The sequence below is a fragment of the Rhinoderma darwinii genome, chromosome 7, assembly GCF_050947455.1.
Source record: "Rhinoderma darwinii isolate aRhiDar2 chromosome 7, aRhiDar2.hap1, whole genome shotgun sequence".
Classification (NCBI taxonomy): Eukaryota; Metazoa; Chordata; class Amphibia; order Anura; family Rhinodermatidae; genus Rhinoderma; species Rhinoderma darwinii.
The window spans coordinates 135,325,515-135,347,446 of NC_134693.1; the positions used below are offsets into that span (position 1 = coordinate 135,325,515).

Below are 21,932 nucleotides of genomic sequence, written 5' to 3' on the forward strand. Positions count from 1 at the left end.
TGGGCGCTTCTGTAATTACGGAAGCGTTGTTAGGCCACACCAGGCTTGCAGATGTTGCACATAATTTGTGGTTTTCTTCTTTTTGCAGATCCGTATATATGGATGCTCTACCGTTCAGTAAATGCGGATAAGTTGCGGATGACTAGGGATCCATAATTTACGGACAGATGAAAACACGGTCGTGTGCATGGGGCCCAAGGCCAAGACTACACAGCATCGTTGCAAGGCAACTTTGTTGCACTCCCATTCATTTCAAGGGGAGTCTTGTGCGACTTTTCTTGATGCGCAAGAAATTATAAATTTGACCTAGGGGAAAAAAAAAAAAATTTGCACAACAAAAAGTCATACAGAATTGTGCAAAGTCCCTGCATGGTGATAGCCTAAAAGCACCAGCTGACCACTTTATGCACCGATATATTGTAACGGCTGCCTTCGCCGCCCGCTGGTTACCATATTGTTCCCACATCAACACGTCTTAATGAGCATCCAATTGACCAATATGGAAATAATACATTACTAAAGTTGTGCGATAAGGTAAAGATTTACTGCGGATAGAAACGTCTGTACAAAATAAAAATCTCGCCCCCCCCCCCCCCTTCCGAGTCAAGATTGGAAAACAATTCATGGGCGACGAGAAGCCGGGATGATATGTACATGAAACTGCGCAATCTGTACCACGTGCCGGATATTTAATACGTGCAGCTGTATACATTTAGAGGTCGCGCTGCTCAGGTTACCCGCAGTATTGATGCAAGGAAAGAATGTGCCCACATATGGGGGAGGGGAGCAGCACTGGACACCGGGTGTTGCAGAACAGTGGGGTAAACGCTTGGCGCCAGGACAGGTACCAGTCTTCTCATTCTATGGCTTATAATCGCTGGATCCGGCTACACACTAGGTGGGAAGAGATATCGTATTCCATGTCTTGCGGCGCCGACACGCGGAGTGATTAAGGCAGAGGTCAGCGCCGGATCATTGCCTTATTGACCTACGCGATGAAAATAAATTGCCAGTAAATTAAAAAGATCTAATTCATTGTAGTCCATAAAAATCGGAGCAGCTCGTTACATTCACGTGGAAGATTCTAAACCTTTGTGTTCTTCCGGTTTGTTACCTGGCAGGCGCCAGCGATTGGAGAAGCCCCACGGACGGCGATCACGTGGGGGCAATAAGGCAAGTGGTTACTTCAAGAAAAGTTCATTTCTACCGAAAACTGGCAGGGGGCCAGAGGTTGTAGGATGTCAGATGGTTTTCTATATGGATTTCAGAATTCTCACAAGTTTGGCGCAGCCCAGTTTAGGAACTTCATGGCGACTTCGAATCCAAGGAAACATGCCTAAGAGTGCAGAGAAACGAGGGTAATTATGTAGAGACACAGGGGTGAGGGATGTGTGATCGTACAACTAGGACACAAGCGGCTGGGTGGCAGCTGTATTGGCGTGCTGTCACCCAGCTTTCCCAGAAACGGATAAGAATTTAATTTGCGGCGTTTTGTTTTTTTTGGGGGGAGGGAGGGGTACGCTCATTAAATTCTTGTTTTTGAACTCCGTTATATATAGTCTATTGATTAACAGATCAGTCGGCATGTAGCGCTGACCATCTAGGATTTAAAGCTTATTTCGGGCCTGGTCAAACAGGGAAATCCAATAATCCGGGATTAGAAACGGCCTTTTGGGATTGGTCTGGAAATCCCTAGTGATTTTCAAACTCTCTCAATTATGTTAATGGTAGGACAGCCGTGCGGTCGGTGTAGGAGACATCACTCAGCAGTTCATTCAAGTCCGATGGTAGAATATTAAAGGGCCACTAAACCTAGAGTCGGCATTTTACGTAAAGTGGAGGATATCAGTCACATGGACGTAGGATCTCAGCACAGATGTGACAAAGTACTGGCCATGGGACAACGAGTTTTCTGGACTTTGTCACGTGTCCCATTGAAGAACACTACAGTCAACCTCTTCCTAGCTTGAAATGGCTGATAACAGGGAGCAATAGTTTGCATTTAAATCGCATATCAGATTTAGGTTTAGCGTCTTTTCAAAAGGGAACCTGCTACTTACAGCATTGGCTGGGAAGGCGCGGAGCATGACTGCGGTGAAGCCCTTATATAGCGATCCGATTCCTTCCTCACGGATTAATTCACGTAAAACGTCCCGGAATCCGTTTGGATATTTTCCTGCTGGGGCTGTGAGAGAGGAGAGGGACAGAAAAATATTATAGATTTGGCGCAACCTCTTTAAGGAATTTTACAACCATCCTGATCTCCATGGCGGTTCCTCATCGTTTCTTCTACTGAACGCAGACCTCCCTTTATTCTCTATTATTTGTAAACAAACAGTTAAAACTGGCCATGTTGCCCATAGCAACCAGAGCTCAGCATTCATTTCTTAAGCGGCTCTGGAAAAATGAAAGCTGCGCTGTGATTGGTTGCTAAGGGCAATAGAGAGTTTCCCTGGTAGACCGTTTTGATAAATCTGCCCCAATGGGACGGAGTTATTGGTCAGAACCTTGTTGCCCTTAGCAACCGGAGTTCAGCTGCCAGGTCTTTATCTACTCAGGAAAAACGAAAGCTGCGCTGTGATTGGTTTGCTGGTGACATAATATATTTGGCACAACTTGCTAATCATGTTCGACGCTTTTCTCTTCCTTACACCGCCTTATGGCTGGTGTTCATATCCACTAAAATGTTGTACCATTTAATAAATTTGGTGCATTTCACGACTCCACATCCCTTTTTCAAGACACTTAAAATGGTTGAATTAGGAGTTAAATGATTTAAAAATAAATTTGGCGCATGGCAAGTACTCAATTCCCATTTATATTTTGGCGCATTTTGATTAGTAACCCTCCCCCCACTAATCAAAACTGCCTAAGCATAAAAACTGGTCTTGTTGCCCATAGCAACCAATCAGAGCTCAGCTTTCATTTCCTAATCTGCTATGGAAAAATGCAAGCTGCTCTGTGATTGGTTGCTATGGACAACAAACCCAGATGAACAGGAAGAAGGGGGAAACCATTTTCTTTTCTTTCCAAATTTCTAAAAAGGTTTCAATGCTGGGAGTTGTAGTGTCACTACTGGAGAGCCACAGGCCGGACATCACTAATGACAATTAGGCCGCAGTTATTAGACAAGGCAGATTTGTTGCGTATTTTGAGATAAAAATCTGACAAAGTACAGTACAATACAGGAAAACATGATTTATAAATCGCTATTTACGTGCAGTGGATTTCATATCTGCAGCGTGCCTATTATGTAGCGCATTTGACCTGGATTGCAGCCTTTGCGATGCAGATTTTGGCCGCAGATTCACGTAAAAACCCATGGCGTATTTTCTCCGCCATGCCGGCTCCCACTGTTAAGTTCTATTCACAATGCGTTTGCAGCGTATTTTTGGTGTATGCACTAGGACGAATCCATAGGGTCATATTGACCTGATGACGCCATTGTCCTTCTGGCAAAAGGCGAAATTCACACGAACGTGAGTTTTGCGCGTTGCAGTTCCGTGTGTCATAAGTCTTTGGTGCGTGGCTGAGTGATTTTCATGCATATGCCATGCTTATGACACACGGTTTTGAAGTTTAAAAAAAGAAATGGAGATAGTTTTATTATTCCCTTCAACAACTGTAGCGCGAATCACGTGCGGCACATGGAAGTGCGTCCGTGTGCCGTGCGCTGTTTTCACGCACCCATTGACTTCAATGGGTGCGTGATGCGCGAAAAACACGCAAGTATAGGACATGTCGTGAGTTTTACGCGACGGACTCACGCTGCATGAAAATCACGGACTGTCTGAACGGCCCCATTGAGTTACATAGGTCCGTGCGACGCATGTGACTTTCACGGACGTGAAACACGTTCGTATAAATAAGGCCTAAGTCGGATGATGGGGGGATGCGCCAGCACATTTTTTTTAATTTTTTTACTTCGTACTCGACTAGGATTTTCAATACAGAGACAGCCAGTAAAAAAACAAAAAAAACTTTATACAGCGCAATTCTTTTTATGGGACTCTACAGGCAACATATACTACTGTATTGCTGTTCCTTGTATACAGTGGCATACGTTATATACTACTGTATTGCTGTTCCTTGTATACAGTGGCATACGTTGCAGCCTCCCGTCAGAGGTTTACACCGGAAAATACTGAAAGGCAGTGTGAATAGACCCCCAACAACGAGTTGTTTGGCCTGAACCGCTCATCTCCATATCCTGCGTTCTCTGTAGTATTTTCGTGTTCTGGAAGCAGCGCGGCTCCTGCGTCCTCCGTTCTGAGCGCGCAGTAAACAGCCCTGCGGAGTCTAATTCAATTCACAAGAGCCTCGGAAATTATTAGCACTTGAAGAAGGTGGAAAAAGAACAAGGAAAGGAAGAATATAACAGGGATTTAATGAAATACAACTGGCCCATTAACACGACCGCCTGCAGATACTCACAGCGACGCCATCACCCACCTGTCTGGAAACGAGATTTTAGCACGTCTGGGGGAATTGCGACAGCCCAGTTAAAGATTCCAGCCATTCCTCCGGCGAAAAGAATTCGAGGAACACTCAGCTCACTTGCACTGTCGGGAGAGGGGGGGGGGGGGGGGGGGGGTGGGGGGGGTGGGAGGAACAGGAAAGATTCCATATTAACTTATAGCGTGACTTTGGCTGTGCGCCTGTAATACGGCAGATGGGTGACCGAGCTAAGCACGGCATATAGTAGGCGTTGCGGGAGATCCCTCAGTGTCTCCGAGAAGGTTCAAAATCAGATCAAGGAACGGGTTTACTGAAAAGCAGTCCTTATACGTCTCGCAGCTGAGGGTTTGCTTCAATTGCATCCATTTTAGAAAATCCTCTGTGAGCTAAATAGCACAAATCTTTCTGCAGTGTTGATAGTTTGTTACAGTGTATCAGTGCAGGTAAAATGTGTCAATGCCTTTGATTTTTACATACAAACGCCCTTTATATTTATGGCCGGAGTAAGTTGCGCCCTCTATAAACGGTCAAATGCAATGTGGTTAGTGACAAGTCCGGATAAACACGAATGAGCAGGCCCACACCGTGCCAAGGAGAAGGTACCACTGATATAGGACCATCCACATAACAGCCCACATACACACTGGTTACTAGAAATGCAAATTCCAACTATTAAGGTTTCTATTCATTTCAATGGCGGTCACAGCCGGGGTAGATATATATATATATATATATATATAGTGAGATAATGCCGTAAAAATGAGCTTCGGTTGAATGTATGGCCCCCTTTTGGCAGAGAGGTCCTCCGTTATTGTGGGTGTCCAGCTGTGTTTCTCTGTAAACTTGTTTGGCTGCTCAGCTGGTCCACATATAAAAGGGCGAGGGGAGGGGGCGTTGTGGGTATCCGAATATACTCGAAATAATCCCTGCCGAGCAGTAACAGCAGCCGCACAGCTTGTATGGCTACTAAGTGGATTTATAGCAATATTTTCTATAGCCTGGTCACTAACCCATTGCATTATAGACATATACATATATCTATACACAGACACCTATATATTCACTTTTATGTCTACATCCCTTGGGGATGGATGAGAGATGTAGCAGAGCTGTTATCGCTTTCTAGGGTGCATTATAACACTCCACGTTAAGGTAACAGAAGTAATACAGGCAGTCCTATGTAAAACACTGATATTACAAGACTGCGCCAAATGACAATCTCAGCTCTGCTGCATCTGTATTTATTTTCTATTACTTGCCCCCTCCCCCACCCCCCCAGTCTGTTAAATAAATAAGATACGGTGATAAAGGAGGATATGTACATGATGTATTGTCTGTAATAAGTCGCAGATTATAGGGCTTTACTTTATTTACACCAATTATATCTGTGCACACAACAAACCGAGACAAAGTTCCTTCCCACACCGCGCTGCGGACCCGTCAGACCTGATATTCTGGCTCAGCCCATCCGATCACAGGGATAAGAAATAAACGGAGCTAAAAATCACACTGGTACAGAAACAATCCCTTATGCTGTAGGCAATGTCCCGAGGCGGGGAGTGATGACTTGGCACTGGCTCATTGGTTTATATAGCGGTGTATGGAGTGCGGTTACCTAAGCAATAGGGGCGGACAAAATACTATAGATGGTATGAGCCACTTAGAGGATATGACGTACGATTTGCTGGGGTCCGACCACTTACAAAAACGAAGCGGCTGCAGCTCCATGTCCATTAACCCTCTTATGCCTTGGTGGGCTCAGACTATAAAACCAAGGAAACAAGTGCAGTCAAAAGGAGCTGAAGGGCCCCTTCATTTTAGGAATAAGTGGGGGTCCGAACAGTTATGCCACAGCAGCATGGAGGAGATTATACAGTGATGAGCAGTGTAGATGTGAATCCAGCACTGGGGTAAGATAGGACGCTCACTAGAAGCTGCAGCAATGTCTGTCACTCTCCCTCTCCCTCAACTTTTATGGGCAGCAGTAACCTGATTCCTCAATGAGCCAAGAGCCCGTCTTGTCTTGAGGAGATGGAAAAAAAAAAAACAGTAAATTCAGAGGGAGTTATTCCTAACTAAGAATGTCATGGCTATGTCACTAGGATATGCCAGAATATTCTCATCGGTGGGGGTCCAACCTCTGGGACCCCCGCCGATTCCAACAGGGAATGGGTCTGTTGTATAGTTCCCTGACAGTGGGTGTTCAGAAGAGTCACTGTGCCGAGAAAGCCTGTGGAGTTTTTTGCTTAGTGCGGCGGCCCATTGGTGGAGGTCCGGGCAGCAAGACCCCCACCAACTAGCGATATGCCTGGCCTTTCTCCTCACATTTAGTGAGGTCATTGTTTCGGTACAGTGATGTCACTAGTCCCAGACTGGGGGCCTAGGGCACTCTCGATCCAACCCCAGTAGGGGCATTTACCATGACTAAAAAGTGGGTGGTTCAAATTGGACATCTTTGACGTTAATAAATAACCCACGCGCTTTATCTTAAAGAGTCCGGCGACTGTAAATCAATCAGTTGAAAGTTCACTGAGCAAAACCGACCCCGATACCCTATGACAATGATATCCCGGGAAGATTACCTGTGGCCCTCAGGTGTAAGGACTTTCTTCAGCCACTCGTAGGTCATAAAGTACATTCCGCTGGCAGGCACATCTAAGACCGAAAGACACAAAGTTCAATACAAGGCAACAGATAACGTGTATCCAGACAAGCGATACCCTACAACGATTAACCTATGACACGTATACGCAGCCCAGACAACACAAATCACCCGCACAGACACAGCTGCCAGAACAGCTGCCACAGGGGTTGTCACCCAACTTTCCTATAGTCCCGAAAATCAAATCTGCACAATGCCTAATTAGTACATCCTCTGGTAGATATGCCATTCAGAAGTCTGAGAAAGCTGTGTGATAACATCAATCGTTAAAGTGACAGGACCCCTTTTGTCAGTATATATATATATATATATATATATATATATATATATATATATATATAGTTAGTTAGTTAGTTCTAGGAAGGCGTAGATCAACATGAAGAATACAATTCGCTACCAGGAGGGCGGTCTGACCTTGAATCAATAATTCGTGTCTCCAATGTTAAATTTGTAGAATTGTGCAGCCGTGACTCTGATTAGGATGTGAAATTTAATCAACGTAAAGATTTCACATCGCTCCTGAAACTCATTATCTGCAGAAGGGGCTGCGGATCCTAATCATCGGGATCTACCAACATGCCAAGTGCTGCGGACAGGGTACCCCAGTATCGACTCAAGGTGATAATAAATGTAGGGTCCCCTTTAATCTACACATTGCTGTAAACTTTTGTGACCCCCCCCATATAACTGCAGGCTGACCCATCGGCTGCTCTGTAATGTCTCCCCCTAGTGTTATTTGCTGAAATCTGCAGTGTGAAATTCCCCATGTATCTTCCATTTGTCGGTAAATACCGGGGCGCCTTTATACCTCTCATGAGGGTCAGCACCGTCCCTTTATATATTCCTTTAATTCCAGCTTCTCTGTAGATTTGCTTGGCGCAGTCCATGGGGCCGGCGTATTTCACCTGTCCGGTAGCTGCCTGGATCTGGAAGATGAAATCCTTATGTTTTATGAGCGGGTGACCGAAAGTAGAAATTGCAATTTACAGCGCATAATCTGCCCAAAGAGCGTGGGTCCCACCCTAGTAAAAGTGTAAGAGGTGTGTGGGGGGGGGATAAAAAAAAGAATCAAAGCGACACCTTATCTTCATGATAATGTAGACCTTAAAAAAGGTCACATTGCCAGCTTAACCCCTTAAGGACGCAGCCTAGTTTGGGCCTTAAGGCTTCAGAGCCCATTTTTCAAATCTGACATATTTCACTTTATGTGGTAATAACGTCGGAATGCTTAAACCTATCCAAGTGATTCTGAGATTGTTTTCTCGTGAGACATTGGGCTTTATGTTAGTGGTAAAATTTGGTCGATCTATTCAGTGTTTATTTGTTAAAAATTGCAAAATTTAGAGGAAATTTTGGAAAAAATAGCATTTTTCTGAATTTAAATGCATCTGCTTGTAAAACAGACGGTTATACCACCCAAAATAGTTACTAGTTCACATTTCCCATATGTCTACTTTAGATTGGCATTGTTTTTTGAACACTTATTTTTCTTGGACGTTACACGGCTTAGAACATAAACAGCAATTTATCACATTTTTAAGAAAATTTCAAAAGCCTTATTTTGAAGGTACCAGTTCAGTTCTGAAGTGGCTTTGAGGGGCCTATATATTAGAAATCCCCCATAAAACACCCCATTTTAAAAACTAGACCCCTCAAAGTATTCAAAACAGCATTTAGAAAGTTTTATTTAACTCTTTAGGCATTTCACAGGAATTAAAGCAAAGTGGAGGTGAAATTTGCAAATTTCATTTTTCTTGCTGAATTTCAATTTTATTCATTTTTTTTTTCTGTAACACAGAAGGTTTTACCAGAGAAACACTACTAAATATGTATTGTCCAGATTCTGCAGTTTTTAGAAATGTCCCACATGTGGCCCTACTGCGCTCGTGGACTAAAACACAAGCCCTAGAAGCAAAGAAGCACCTAGTAGGAATCCCCCAATAGTGACCCCATTTTGGAAACTGCACCCCTCAAGGAATTCATTTATGGTTGTTGTAACCATTTAGACCCCACAGTTTTTTCAAAGCGCGTATTTGAATTGGGCTGTGAATTTTTTTAAAAAAAATTATTTTTTCCAAGATGATGTTGTTTTGGCTCAAAATTTCTTATTTTCACAAGGAATAAAATACCCCATTTTGTTGCCCAATTTGTCCTTAGTGCGGCAATACCCCATTTGTGGTGATAAACTGCCGTTTGGGCCCATGGGAGGCCTCAGAAGGGAAGGACCACCATTTGGCCTACTGGAGCTTTTCTGGTGCTAAGTCATGTATGCAGAAGCCCCTGAGGTACCAGTACAGTTGAAACCCCCAAGTAGTAACCCCGTTTCAAAAACGACACCCCTTAAGGCATTCATCTAGAGGTGTAGTGAGCATTTTGACCCCACAGGGACTGTGTAAAAGATAATGCGCAGCAGATGGTGCAGAGTGAGATTTGCAATTTTATATATATATATATATGGCGTTTCAGTGTCCGATATAGGGTGCCCAGCATGCGCCACCGGAGGTATAAACCCCATAAACTAATGTGGGTTCTCCTTGGTACAGCAATACCCTACATGTGGCTGTTAGCTGCCTGGGCACACAGCAGGGCTCAAAAGGGAAAGATGAGGGGGACAAGCTGTGCGAAGTGCGTCAGGGTAAGTAAAACTGGGGTAGATTGAAAATCAAGGGATGTATGATAAATTAAAATTTTAAAACACTGATATATTGTGTCCTCCCTTATCCCCCCCCCCTGTTATAACAGACTTTGCACCTCTTTTGACTTTTACCCTTCTTGCCAGTTTGGGGAACTTCTCCTGGAAAGTGTTGCCCTAGTGTGATGCGTGTGGCTTCGGTTCCAGAAGTACTGGGTGCCCCCCCCCCCCCTTCCTGGTCCCTTAAGATTAGGTTCTTGATAACCACCTCTTGAAATTCCAGGAAAGTTCCCCTCTGGCCTGTACATCGGCGTAGCACGTACACATTGTACAATGCCATCTGTATGATGTGCCCGGCCAGCTTCTTATACCACACAGGCATGGCACTGTAGGGCTTCAGGACTTGATCTGACAAGTCCACCCCTCTCATGTACCTATAGTAGTCCAGGATGCAGTGTGGTTTGGGGGTCTCTGTACTGGTACCTCGTACAGGTACATGGGTACTGGTGTGGCATCTCTCTTGTCTTGTACTTGACACAATATGTTGCTGCTAGATTGTGCCCTGCTCTCACCCCTTCTTGTTTGCCCTGCAGAGTCTTCGGGAGGCCTCTCAGATTTCAGAGTCTTAGGCTATGTTCACACGGGGTATTTTGCCGAGTTTTTTGACGCGGAAACCGCGTCGCAAAACTCGGCAGAAACGGCCCGAGAACGCCTCCCATTGATTTCAATGGGAGGCGTCGGCGCCTTTTTCCCGCGAGCAGTAAAACTGCCTCGCGGGAAAAAGAAGCGACATGCCCTATCTTCGGGCGCTTCCGCCTCTGACCTCCCATTGACTTCAATGGGAGGCAGGAGAAAGCGTATATCTCGCTGTTTTATGCCCGCGGCACTCAATGGCCGCGGGCGAAAAACGGCGCGATAATTGCTGCGAAAATCGGCGTGCAGGGAGAGGAATATCTGCCTCAAAGTTCCAAACGGAATTTTGAGGCAGATATTCCTCCCCCAAAATACTCCGTGTGAACATAGCCTTAGGGAGGCTTCTCAGATTTCTTCTAGCAGTGCCGCAGGACTGGAAGCGAGGCAGTTGAAGAGTGGGACGCCGGTATAAAAATTATCCAGGTAGAGGTGGTAACCCTGGTCCAGCAGTGGGTGCACCAAATCCCACACAATTATTGCATTATCTCCCAGTAAGGGGGGGGGGGCATTCTGGGGGCTGAGCACTGGTGTCCTTCCCTTCATATATCCTAAATTTGTATGTATACCCTGATGCACTCTCGCAGCTTATACATCTTACTCAGAATTGAAGCCTCCCTTTAAAATGTACCAAAAACTCATCAATAGAAATACACGTCTCAGGGTTGAATGCTTGGGAAAACCGGGCACTGAAATGGTCTAATAGGGGTCTCCATTTTCCGGAATTTAAAGCAAAGTGGAGGTGAAATTGACATATTTAATTTTTTGGTCATAAAATCCTTTTTATTCCATTTTTTTCTGTAAAACAGAAGGTTTTACCCGAGAAACACCTCAATATTTATTACCCAGATTTTGCAGTTTTGAGAAATATCCCACATGTGGCCCTCGGGCGGTAATGGACTGAAGCACCGGCCTCCGAAGCAAAGGAGCACCTAGAGGATTATGAGGCCTCCTTTTTATTAGGCACCATGTCCAGTTTGAAGAGGTCTTGTGGTGCCAAAACAGTAGAAACCCCCCAAAAGTGACCCCATTTTGGAAACTAGACCCCTTGAGTAATTCATTGTAGTTTTCTTGGGGTGCATGCGGCTTATTGATCAGCTTTTATCCTATTTTTAGGTGGCGTGGTGACTAAAAAAACAGCAATTCTACTATTGTTTTTAATCTATTTTTTTTTACTGCGTTCACCGTGCGCTATAAATGACAGTCACTTTATTCTGCGGGGCGATACGATCACGGCGATACCAGATGTTTATAGTTTTTTTATGTCTTATGGCGTTTGCACAATAAAATACTTTTTATTAAAAATCATTTCCTTTTTGTGTCATCTTATTCTTAGAGCCAGAACTTTTTTATTTTTCCATCAAGAAAGCCGCGCGAGGACTTATTTTTTGCGTAACGAACTGTAGTTTCGATCAGGACCATTTTTCGGTACATGCGACTTTTTGATCTCTTTTTATTCCATTTTTTGGGAAGTGAAGTGACCAAACAATTGATTCTGGTTCGGTTTATTATTATTTTCTTTTAGTGCGTTCCCCTGCTCGGGATAAATAACGAAATACTTTTGTAGTTCAGGCCGTTACGGACGCGGCGATACCAATTATGTATAGTTTGTTTATTTATTTTTATTAATAATAAAGGAAAAAGGGGGATTTTTACTTTTGTTACTTTCAAAACTTTTATTTTTAAACATCTTTTTTTTTTACTTTATTACTTTGTCCCACTAGGGGACTTGAGGGCAGGAGGCCCTGATCGCTATTCTAATACACTGCACTACATGCATAGTGCAGTGTATTAGAGCCGTCAGCTACTCATCGACAGCAAGCTTAGTGGGTCCTGACTTAGTCAGGACCCACTAGGCTTCCATAAATGGCATAGCCGGACACCATTGTCGGGCGTCGGGTTGCCATAGTCACCATCGCTGGCCGCTATCGTGTAGCAGGCCATCGATGTTAGCTTAACCCCTAAGAAGCAGTGGCAACTGCTGTAGCCGCATCTATCTCGAAAACGGGGATCTCCCAACCCCATCCTGTCTGATATATGACCGAGAAGAGAACAGATGCCAATGCACAAGAACATTTAGAAAAATGAGCAAAATATTTTATTCAAAATGACATATACATACAAAATGATAAAAAGAATCCATGGTTCATTGATGACATTTTCATGATCTGGCAGGGCACTCCTGAAGATCTTTCGGATTTCATTAAAGTTCTGAATTGTAACCTACTTAATATCAAACTCACATATAAGTGGAGTTACTCTAATGTCGATTTTTTGGATATATTAATCAAGAAAGATGGCAATGGTTTCTTACAGACGGATTTATACCGTAAGGAAACCTCAACCAACTCACTTTTGCATGCCACTTCATCGCACCCTCGCCATACCAGCGATGCTATTCCAGTGGGTCAATTTTTACGTGTAAAGAAGATTTGTTCCACCAATGAAGATCTCAAATTTCGCTTCAAAGAACTAGGCGACAGGTTTACTCAAAGGGGTTACAGTCAACGCAGTATACGCAAAGCTCGGGATCGAGCGTCAAAGACCAATCGACAACAACTGTTGCAAGTTACTCAAAGGTCGGGCACAGAACCCAAGGTGAGCTTTATTACCACCTTCAACTCTCGGTGGACAGAAATGCGCAGTGTCTTGAATAAATTTTGGCCTATATTGCTGACCGATCCCACCTTATCGAAAGTTCTTCCTCCCTATCCTGCCATGGCACCCCGCAGAGCTCCCAATCTGCGTGATGCCATGGTACGCAGCTATCTCTCACCTACTCAACCTGGTAAGGCGTTCGGGACTAAGGGACCAAAATGGGGCTGCAAACCTTGCGGTGACTGTATCAGTTGTCCTAATATCGAACGAATAGGAAAATTCACGGACTCTAGTGGCAAACATGATTTTAAAATCTGTTGGCCCATATCTTGTGGAACTAAGGGTGTCATATACTATGCTCTCTGCCCCTGTCCGAAAATATACGTAGGTATGACTACCCGTGAGCTTCGGTTGAGGGTAAGGGAACATGTACGGGATATCGAGAATGCAAAAACGGCTGATAATATCGAGCAGCTCAAGACAATCCCTAGGCACTTCCGATCACACCATGCCTGCAACTCCAAGATGCTTAAAATCAGGGGCATTGACCATATTAATCTTGGGATGCGTGGGGGTGATCTCAAAAAATGTTTACTGCAACGTGAGTGCAAATGGATATGGAGACTCCAAACTATGTACCCCGCAGGTCTCAATGAGACCGCTGGATATTCATCATTTCTCTGACTGTCAGTAGCTTTTAATGGTGTTGGAGTTCATTTTTTCATATAGGATCCTGTGTGTTTATATGATTTTAACATTTTTTTATTCATTTACAGATTAGATCTTTGATGTGATTCTCTTCCTTTCATTATTTGGATTCCTTGTTTTCCACTCCTTGGGATGCCAGCATATCTTTCCATCGATTTTGTTTACTCACGACGTGTAGTGACCAGTCAATATAGAAATTTTCATCCACACTTGTGTGTGTCATCTTGGTTTTTGCGTCAATACAACCATTAGTGTAATATTTTGTGCACCTTTTAACCAATTTTGTCAAAAGACGTTCAATTAAACTTAACTTTATATTGTCACTTTTTCACATTATTTATCTTAGTTGTGTGCATCTAAACACATACATATAAACACAATCATTCTTTTTTCTTTCACTGCACCGCTCATCCATTGGGCATTACTCACTCTACTTATTTTTATATCTCTTCATTCATTCACTTATTTTCACATAACACACACATACACATACTCCATCATCCAATATATTCTTTACTTTCATTACATATATTCTTTTCACGTATTTCTGCATGTTTCCATCATTTATTATTTTACTGATGCAGGAATTTATTCATCATTTTTATTTTTTCTTGCTCCTAGTACTTAGGCACTGTTTTTCAGTGCATTTGTCTTTTTCCTCACGATTTATTACAATTTATTCGGTATAATTTCACGGCTCACATTATTTCTTTATCTTTTCACCATAGAGCTATTTAGCATTCATGCTTCTTTAAGTTGTCTTTTGTCATAATGTTATACTTCATCCAGATTTGTCTGCTTATATGTGTGCTATACTGGAACATACGTTGTTTTTGGCGTTTTGAATAATTTGGCACTTCATAATGTTATACTTCATCCAGATTTGTCTGCTTACATGTGTGCTATACTGAAACATACGTTGTCTTTGACGTTTTGAATAATTTGGCTTCACGGCCAATTCTGTATATACTGTCCTATCCTGGGTTACTTACCTTTTCGCTGTGTCGCTTCTTCTGATTGGTAGAGGGGTGCCCGGCCTCCGTCCCGCCCTCATGATGCGCCGGGTTTCGGATCCACGTGACCGCGTCCTCTGACGCGATGACGTGCATCCGACCCTGGCCTCTCGTGATTGGCGTTTCTGGTAGGTGCGGCCACCGGCTTCACCACGAGGTAAGCGACCGGTAAACATGCAGCGAAACATGTACTATTACATGTTTATACTTGGGTTTCTCCCCCTTTCTTTTATTCTACGATCGGCTGGCCCATCCCCATATATAGTGGTATACACATCATTTAAAACGCTACCCCCAGACGAAGGCAGTTGCGCCGAAACGCGCGTTGGGGCAGACACATCGCCGTGCTTCCATCTGGTTGATCAATGGGTATGTGCTTGATGTTCACACATTTTCTTGCATTTATTCACTAATGTATTATTCATACTTATGCATTTATGTACCCTGATTATTAGATCATACCTTTTGGTTGTCATTATTGTACATCAACTTCAGACGTTACCTTCCTTATATATTGTATGGCAGTTTGGTCTTTTTAACCTGTTGGTTTATGGATTCTTTTTATCATTTTGTATGTATATGTCATTTTGAATAAAATATTTTGCTCATTTTTCTAAATGTTCTTGTGCATTGGCATCTGTTCTCTTCTCTGTCATATATCATGCTTTGGATGCCCCATGGGTATACACCCCTGGATCTGGTTCATATTTAACATGCTTGCTGACAGCCGCATCTTCACTTTATTTTGAACCACTCTAGATCCATGCTGTGCTTTTTGGTCATCCCATCCTGTCTGAGGCAGCCGCTGGCCATTGCATCCAGGCAGAGAATCAACGGAGAGTTCGCTAGGAATTACACAACTCCTATAGAAGTGAATGGGAGTTACGGAAACAGGTGCACATCCCAGAGGTGGCACCCACATCTATCAGACATTTATTGCGTATCCTGTGGATAAGCCATAAATATCAAAGCTGTAAATACCCCTTTAAAGATGTCAGGGGGTGAAGGAAGGTTCAGGGGCATAGATAAATGCCAGCAGAATAACCTTCCGCCAGCAAGCAGAGATAGATAGATGCCGGCTGCAGAAGTTCATTCAGAACATTGTCAGTAACATCGCCATCTGCTGGCCATAGAAAGGAATTACACAACTGCACAAAAAAATAAAATAATTAAACCCACATCCAGTTTAAAACACTACATCTGTGACTCATCCATGCGTAATTTTTTTCTCCTATTGGCAGCATACCTGTAATAGACACTTGATTCTCTCACCAGGTGCCATGATCGCCGTTGTAAAGACCCCTGATAACATACCGGCTGCAAACAGCTGCGGATACCTAAGAAAAGAATAATAAGTATATATGGTATACAAGCAAAAACTGGTATTACAATGCACCTAATCGGCAGGAGACTGGACTTGTACGGGGCAGAGGTGGAACGATGGGGGGAAAATGCAGACACTGAAAGAGGTTTAAACAGACCGACACAAAATATGTACACCGACGGCCAGGCACACATACCTTACACAGGCCGGGCGGAGGTAGGGGTGGCAGGAACATGCCCCTCCAGTATCCAATGCCTGAAAGAGCAGCAATTAAGACAGAGGGGGCAACTGGAAGATCACGGCATTAAAGGTCACTCATAGGATTAAAGGGACCCCAAACCTAAAGTCTATTCATCTCCATGTGGTGTGCAACCGAACGCAATCTATTGTTCCCTGTTATCAGCCACATCAGGCTGGTAAGATGCGGACTGTAATGTTCTTCAATGACATGAAAAGTCCAGAAATATCCCTACGCCATAGGGACTACTTTATTTGCATATCCAGTTACATTTACAGACATGTACGGTATATTTTTAGGTAAAGCCTATTATTACCCATTGCATTGATAAATGAGGGGGGGGGGGGGCTTTAGTGCGTGAAAAATAATTAAACAATGATACTATTTTTCCCTTTCAAAAGTTGAATCATTATGTGATAAAACTTTATAATACACTTTGTATTTAAATTCCTCACTATTTCCAATATCTCTGTCTGCGGTCAGTGAATAGGAACATGCTTGATTACACCCAGTGTCTGCAAATCTCATACAGAACTAATACTTCCCACAGCTGAAGTTGTGCTTCATAGTTAAAGAGGCTCTGTCACCAGATTATAAATGCCCTGTCTCCTACGTAATCTGATCGGCGCTGTAATGTAGATAACAGTACATACACCCACATTAACTTTACCGAAGTGTCTTGAGAGTGAATAGACATCACCTCCAGCCAGGACGCGATGTCTATTCACACTCCCGACACTTCGGTAGAGTTTCTGTCAATGAACGCAGAGTGATCTCGCGAGATCACGTTGTGATGTGTGCGTAAGTCCCCAAGAAACTTTACCGAAGTGTCGGGAGTGTGAATAGACATCGCCTCCTGGCTGGAGGTGATGTCTTTTCACTCCCTAGACATTTCGGTAAAGTTAATATGGGAGTATGTGACAGCACAGCGTGATCTTGCGAGATCACGCTGTGTTGAGAGTACTGCTAAAAATGAATGGAGAGAAGTGTATGACGCTGACTGGTCACCGATTGGTCAGCGTCATACACTCCTCTGTACAACGCCCAATTGGTAAAAAAGTAAAAACACGCCCGTTTTAACATAAAAAAAAACACTGCTGTTATCTACATTACAGCGCCGATCAGATTACGTAGGAGATAGGGCACTTATACTTTTCATTTATTTACCTAAACCCGAAAGAGCCCTATAACTCCAGCCCTACATTTGTTTGACGTCCCCATAAGGTACAACCCCTATTGCTTTATAGTGCATAGCGACCAGAGTCTGTTTCGCGTTCCCTATACTCGGATTGGTGATACGCCCTCGGGGTACATACAGTACACTATACGGGTGCTGCCTCATACTGCAACCCACATTATAAGAAGCTGGTTGTTTGCCACGTTGCGATAACTGAAGATTAATTAGCAGGAATTAATTTATGTACGGAATGCGACGGTGAAGTGTAAATCGCTATTTAATGAGAAATCATGTGCACAGGGGGATCGCTTTTTATCTGAAGAAATTAATTAACGTTTATTTCCCCGAAGACGCAGAATAAAAGAGTCTATGTCTTACGTGAGAACTTCGTTCGGATGTTTCTGCTGGAGTTTCTTGCCAAGACCAAAGCCAAAAAAGCAAACGGCAAACATTGGGGTAACCCCGATGATGGGAGCAGCCATCCCCTTGTAGAGACCTTTAAAGCCCTGCAGCAAAAAAAAAAAAGCAAGAGGAAAGGTTACTTCCCTGGATTCCTTGAGAAGAACCAGTCACCTAGTCAAGATTTAGAGGATCTCTATCATGACAATTACCCAGTATAGAACTCATAGCAGCAGCTCTATAGCCTTAATGCAGGTTGGATTTTTACCCATCTTACCAGAAGATAAGCAGCGCAAATTGTGCCTGGCAGCCACTTATCTCCGCCGGTTATATTGGTCCTTATTGCAGCTGGCTGACCACCACCGTAGCTCCCATATAGTGGTCAGACACCCTTCTTTGCAATCTCCTAGTTAGGAAAGCTAAAGGACAATCCATAGGGAAGCTGCAGCAGGAGCCATACAATTCATTCTACACTAGACAATGATAGGGTGGAGGGGGTACATAGTATTTCTAAACTGTATGGGTGCTAAATCCCAGGCTGTGCAGGTGAACAGGTGACTATGGAGGAGAATGCAGCTCCGGGGGGTGGGAGGTTTACCCATTCTGTCTAGAGACCGGTAGTAAGAAACCATCGGTCAGTGAATGTTCTGCAGCCTGAAGAAAGTGCCGCAACGGATTAGACCGGGGACTCCGAACACCTGTGTTTTACCGAACTCATGAAGATACCAGAGCATGACAATTTTCTGATAATCCGGCACTATATCTAAACTTGTTGACTGCATGTCCTTCTGGACTATGAGGTTCCAGTTTAATGATATTTTTAGGCTCTATATGAACCCAGTATGGGGTAGACATAAGCAGATACACTATATGGAGAAAAGTATTGGGACACCTCTTAATCATTTCATTCAGGTGAATTAAACACTCTGCTGACTTAATAACTGCAGAATACAGACCTCCTCTGGTATTAACTTCTGCACAAAAACTGTGCCTGGGAGCTTCATGGCATGGGGGCCGAGCAGCAGCATGCCAGCCTTACATCACCAAGTACAATGCCAAGTGTCAGATGGAGGGGTGTAAAGCCGTCGCCACTGGACTGTGGAGCAGCCGAAACGTGTTCTGTAGAGTGACGCTTCTCTATCTGGCGTCTGATGGACGAGTCTGAGTTTGGTGAATGCCGGGAGAACGTTATCTGCCTGACTGCATTGTGCCAGCTGAAAAGTTTGGTGAAGGAGGGGTAATGTTATGGGGGTGTTTTTCAGGGATCAGCCCCTTGGTATGCTGAAGTATTAGGATTTCTCTTCATTGGAACTAAGACATTTTGGACAATTGTAGCTTCCAACTTTGTGAGAACAGTTTGGGGTTCGGCCCTTTTCAGTTCCAGCATGACTGCGCTCCAGTGCACAAGGTCCATAAAGACATGGCTGGTTGGTTGGGGGGAGTTTGGTGTGAAGAACTTGAATGGCCGCACAGAGTCCTGACCTCAACCCCATCCAACACCTTTGGGATGAACTAGAACAGAGATTGTGAACAAGATCCTCTCCTCCAACATCAGAGTCTGACCTCACAAATGATCTTCTGGATGAATGGGCAAAAATTCCCAGACACCCCAAGATATTGGAGAAAGTCTTCTGTTCTGAAATAGGGGGAACCAGCTCCATAGTAATGTGTATGGATTTAGAATGGGACGTCATAAAAGCTCCTGTAGGTGTAATGTGTAGGTGTCCCAATACTTTTATCCATATAGTGTATCTTCCCGGTATGGATCCCTATGACGTTTTTTCCCCACTTCACCCTTTTCAGAATGCACCAAGAAAAGGGGAACAAAAAGTAAACAAAGGGGATGTCCGGTTTTGAAAACACCCCAGAAACCTATATGGGCATGTTGAGCTAATAAAGGGGGTCCGCTGATCAGGAAGGGGGTCCATTAGCATAGATCAGGCCGGCATTGAACTCAATGGATGTCCTGTAACGAGGTCTTCTCTGCAAGGAATCTCAGTCGTCTCTTCCCCCGACCCACTGATAAGCAGCGCCTTGCTGCACCTAAGCAAATCTAAGGTCTGAACCCCAACCTGTAACCGGGACCCCCCCATACCAAGCAACAGAATGACCTATAACCTATAGATTCCCAGTATTTCGGTGACATCACCTCATTTACAAGCGTTTTCTTAAAGCAATCAAAGGTTCCTGAATACAAGGGAATCTGCCCCGGGACCGGCTTTGGTTGTGTTTGAATCCGAACCTATAAAACAAAAGTAAAAAAAGATGAGAATATTCAGGAGGAGTCAGAAGATCGAGACAATAGTAACCCGGGGCATCACTTTTAGTCATCCGTTTCTGGGAAAGCTGCGTGCCAACCAATATGGCCATTATGTAACCTGGGGGTTCGCACCCTGCTTTTCCAAAATCCTGAACGACAAAGCGACCTAGTTGTGCTCAGTTTTGCCATTCAGGAACGGCAGCCATATTGGTGGTCACCCAGCTTTCCCTGAAACTGAACTCAGACAGAGCAGAATTTTTAACAGCTTGAAAGAAAATGACAGCAAGCAGAGTTATTGAATTAAAACTAAGTAATTTTTTTATTTACATACGACTGGAAAACTCTTTTTAATGTATTTGAGAAGAAAAACAGATGCAAAGTGTCACCTATAATACAACGTTCAGTGACCCGTGTGTCTGTACACCTGCCCTTTACCACCGTAACCTTTTACCTAAAAAACTGAATGTACACGAGCGCCCCCTGCAGGTCATTGAGCAAGAGTCACCTTTATACAAGTTCTCTCAAGGCCATGGGGCTGGTGACTAGTTATCTGTCTGTGTAACCAAATATTGTCAGCACGAGCAGAGCGAGCGCCGTCACCACGCAGATCCTTCCACGCTTCATTCTCTTCCTATACGTGGTTTTGTTTACCTCCCGGACTATCCGCTATAATTCCTGCAGCGCACCCCATTCCCAACTCGGCCCCCACCGAACTTTACAATAGTACCAAACAGAATGATGAAGGGCAGGGCACGCCCCTCCGACTACCGCCACCACCGCCTCCTGCAGGAGCGCCCCGCTCCCACCGCCGCCGCCTCCTGCAGGAGCGACCAGCTCCGACCGCCGCCGCCTCCTGCAGGAGCGCCCAGCTCCGACCGCCGCCGCCCCCTGCAGGTGCGCCCAGCTCCGACCGCCGCCGCCCCCTGCAGGTGCGCCCAACCGTGTCCCGCAGGTGCGCCCCGCTCCAGCAGTGTCCCGCAGGAGCGCCCCGCTCCAGCCACCGCCTTCTGCAAAGCACCACAAAACTTTCAGCAGTGCCCCCTGACTGACTCACACCTGCCCCCACGTTCTGCAAAGCACCCCCCAACCTTTTCTTAGCAGCCCCCTCCCCTGTATCTCACATCCCCCGCCTCAGAACCAGTAATATAACCAGATGTATTATCCCTGCAAAACCTTCTAACTGAGAAGCAGCCAATGTCTGAGGGACGAGTCCTCCGGGGGTCACAGCGAGTCTCCGGAGCTCCCACCTTTATCGTGTCCAGTGGGTGTCCGGCAAACACCAGGCACACTCCCCCGAAGCCACCGGCGAAAAAGTTCTTCAAGGGGCTGATGGCCGCCTGCTGCTGCAGCTGCTTCTCCTCGGACATGATGACTGCAGAGTGACACCAGACAGTGACAGCCGCTCCCGCACTCCGGACAAAGTTTACAGCCGCGACCTTTGCCCTACTTTGACTTACGGACAAACTGAGCAATCACAGCACGTACTGCCGGCGAACCGCCAATAGCACGCCTGTTTCTAAACAACTTCCGCCCTCACTTGCTGACGGACAGTCCTTTCCACCAATCATTGATCTCATTGTTTCAGAATTGTATCCTCATCCTCTTTCCTCTGTCACTAACATCCACCCAAACTGGATAAATGACAGTCATGTCCACCTATCAGCGGGCTGATTTTTCATAAACTCCGCCTTCTTAAAGTAAACCGCTCCTAGTTAAGTCGCTGTTATCACTAGAGGCAAAACAGTCAGATATTGCCTGTCTCCATTGTGGATA

The 21,932-nt window shown here is 44.6% G+C and overlaps 2 protein-coding genes across 3 annotated transcripts in view; one reads left to right on the forward strand and one right to left on the reverse strand.

Annotated features, from left to right (window-relative positions):
• Positions 1-21,932, forward strand: part of LOC142656828 (rab GDP dissociation inhibitor beta-like) — a 69,995-nt gene that overhangs the window by 15,835 nt on the left and 32,228 nt on the right. The window lies entirely within an intron of this gene.
• On the reverse strand, positions 673-21,553 carry SLC25A20 (solute carrier family 25 member 20). Its single transcript, XM_075831763.1, has 9 exons — positions 21,407-21,553; positions 20,049-20,141; positions 17,879-18,006; positions 16,008-16,098; positions 7,929-8,046; positions 7,041-7,113; positions 4,453-4,562; positions 2,061-2,185; positions 673-1,336 (listed from the first exon to the last, which is right to left on the reverse strand). The coding sequence occupies exons 1-9, from the start codon at positions 21,524-21,526 to the stop codon at positions 1,274-1,276; spliced, it is 921 nt and encodes a 306-aa protein (XP_075687878.1). The 5' UTR covers positions 21,527-21,553; the 3' UTR covers positions 673-1,273.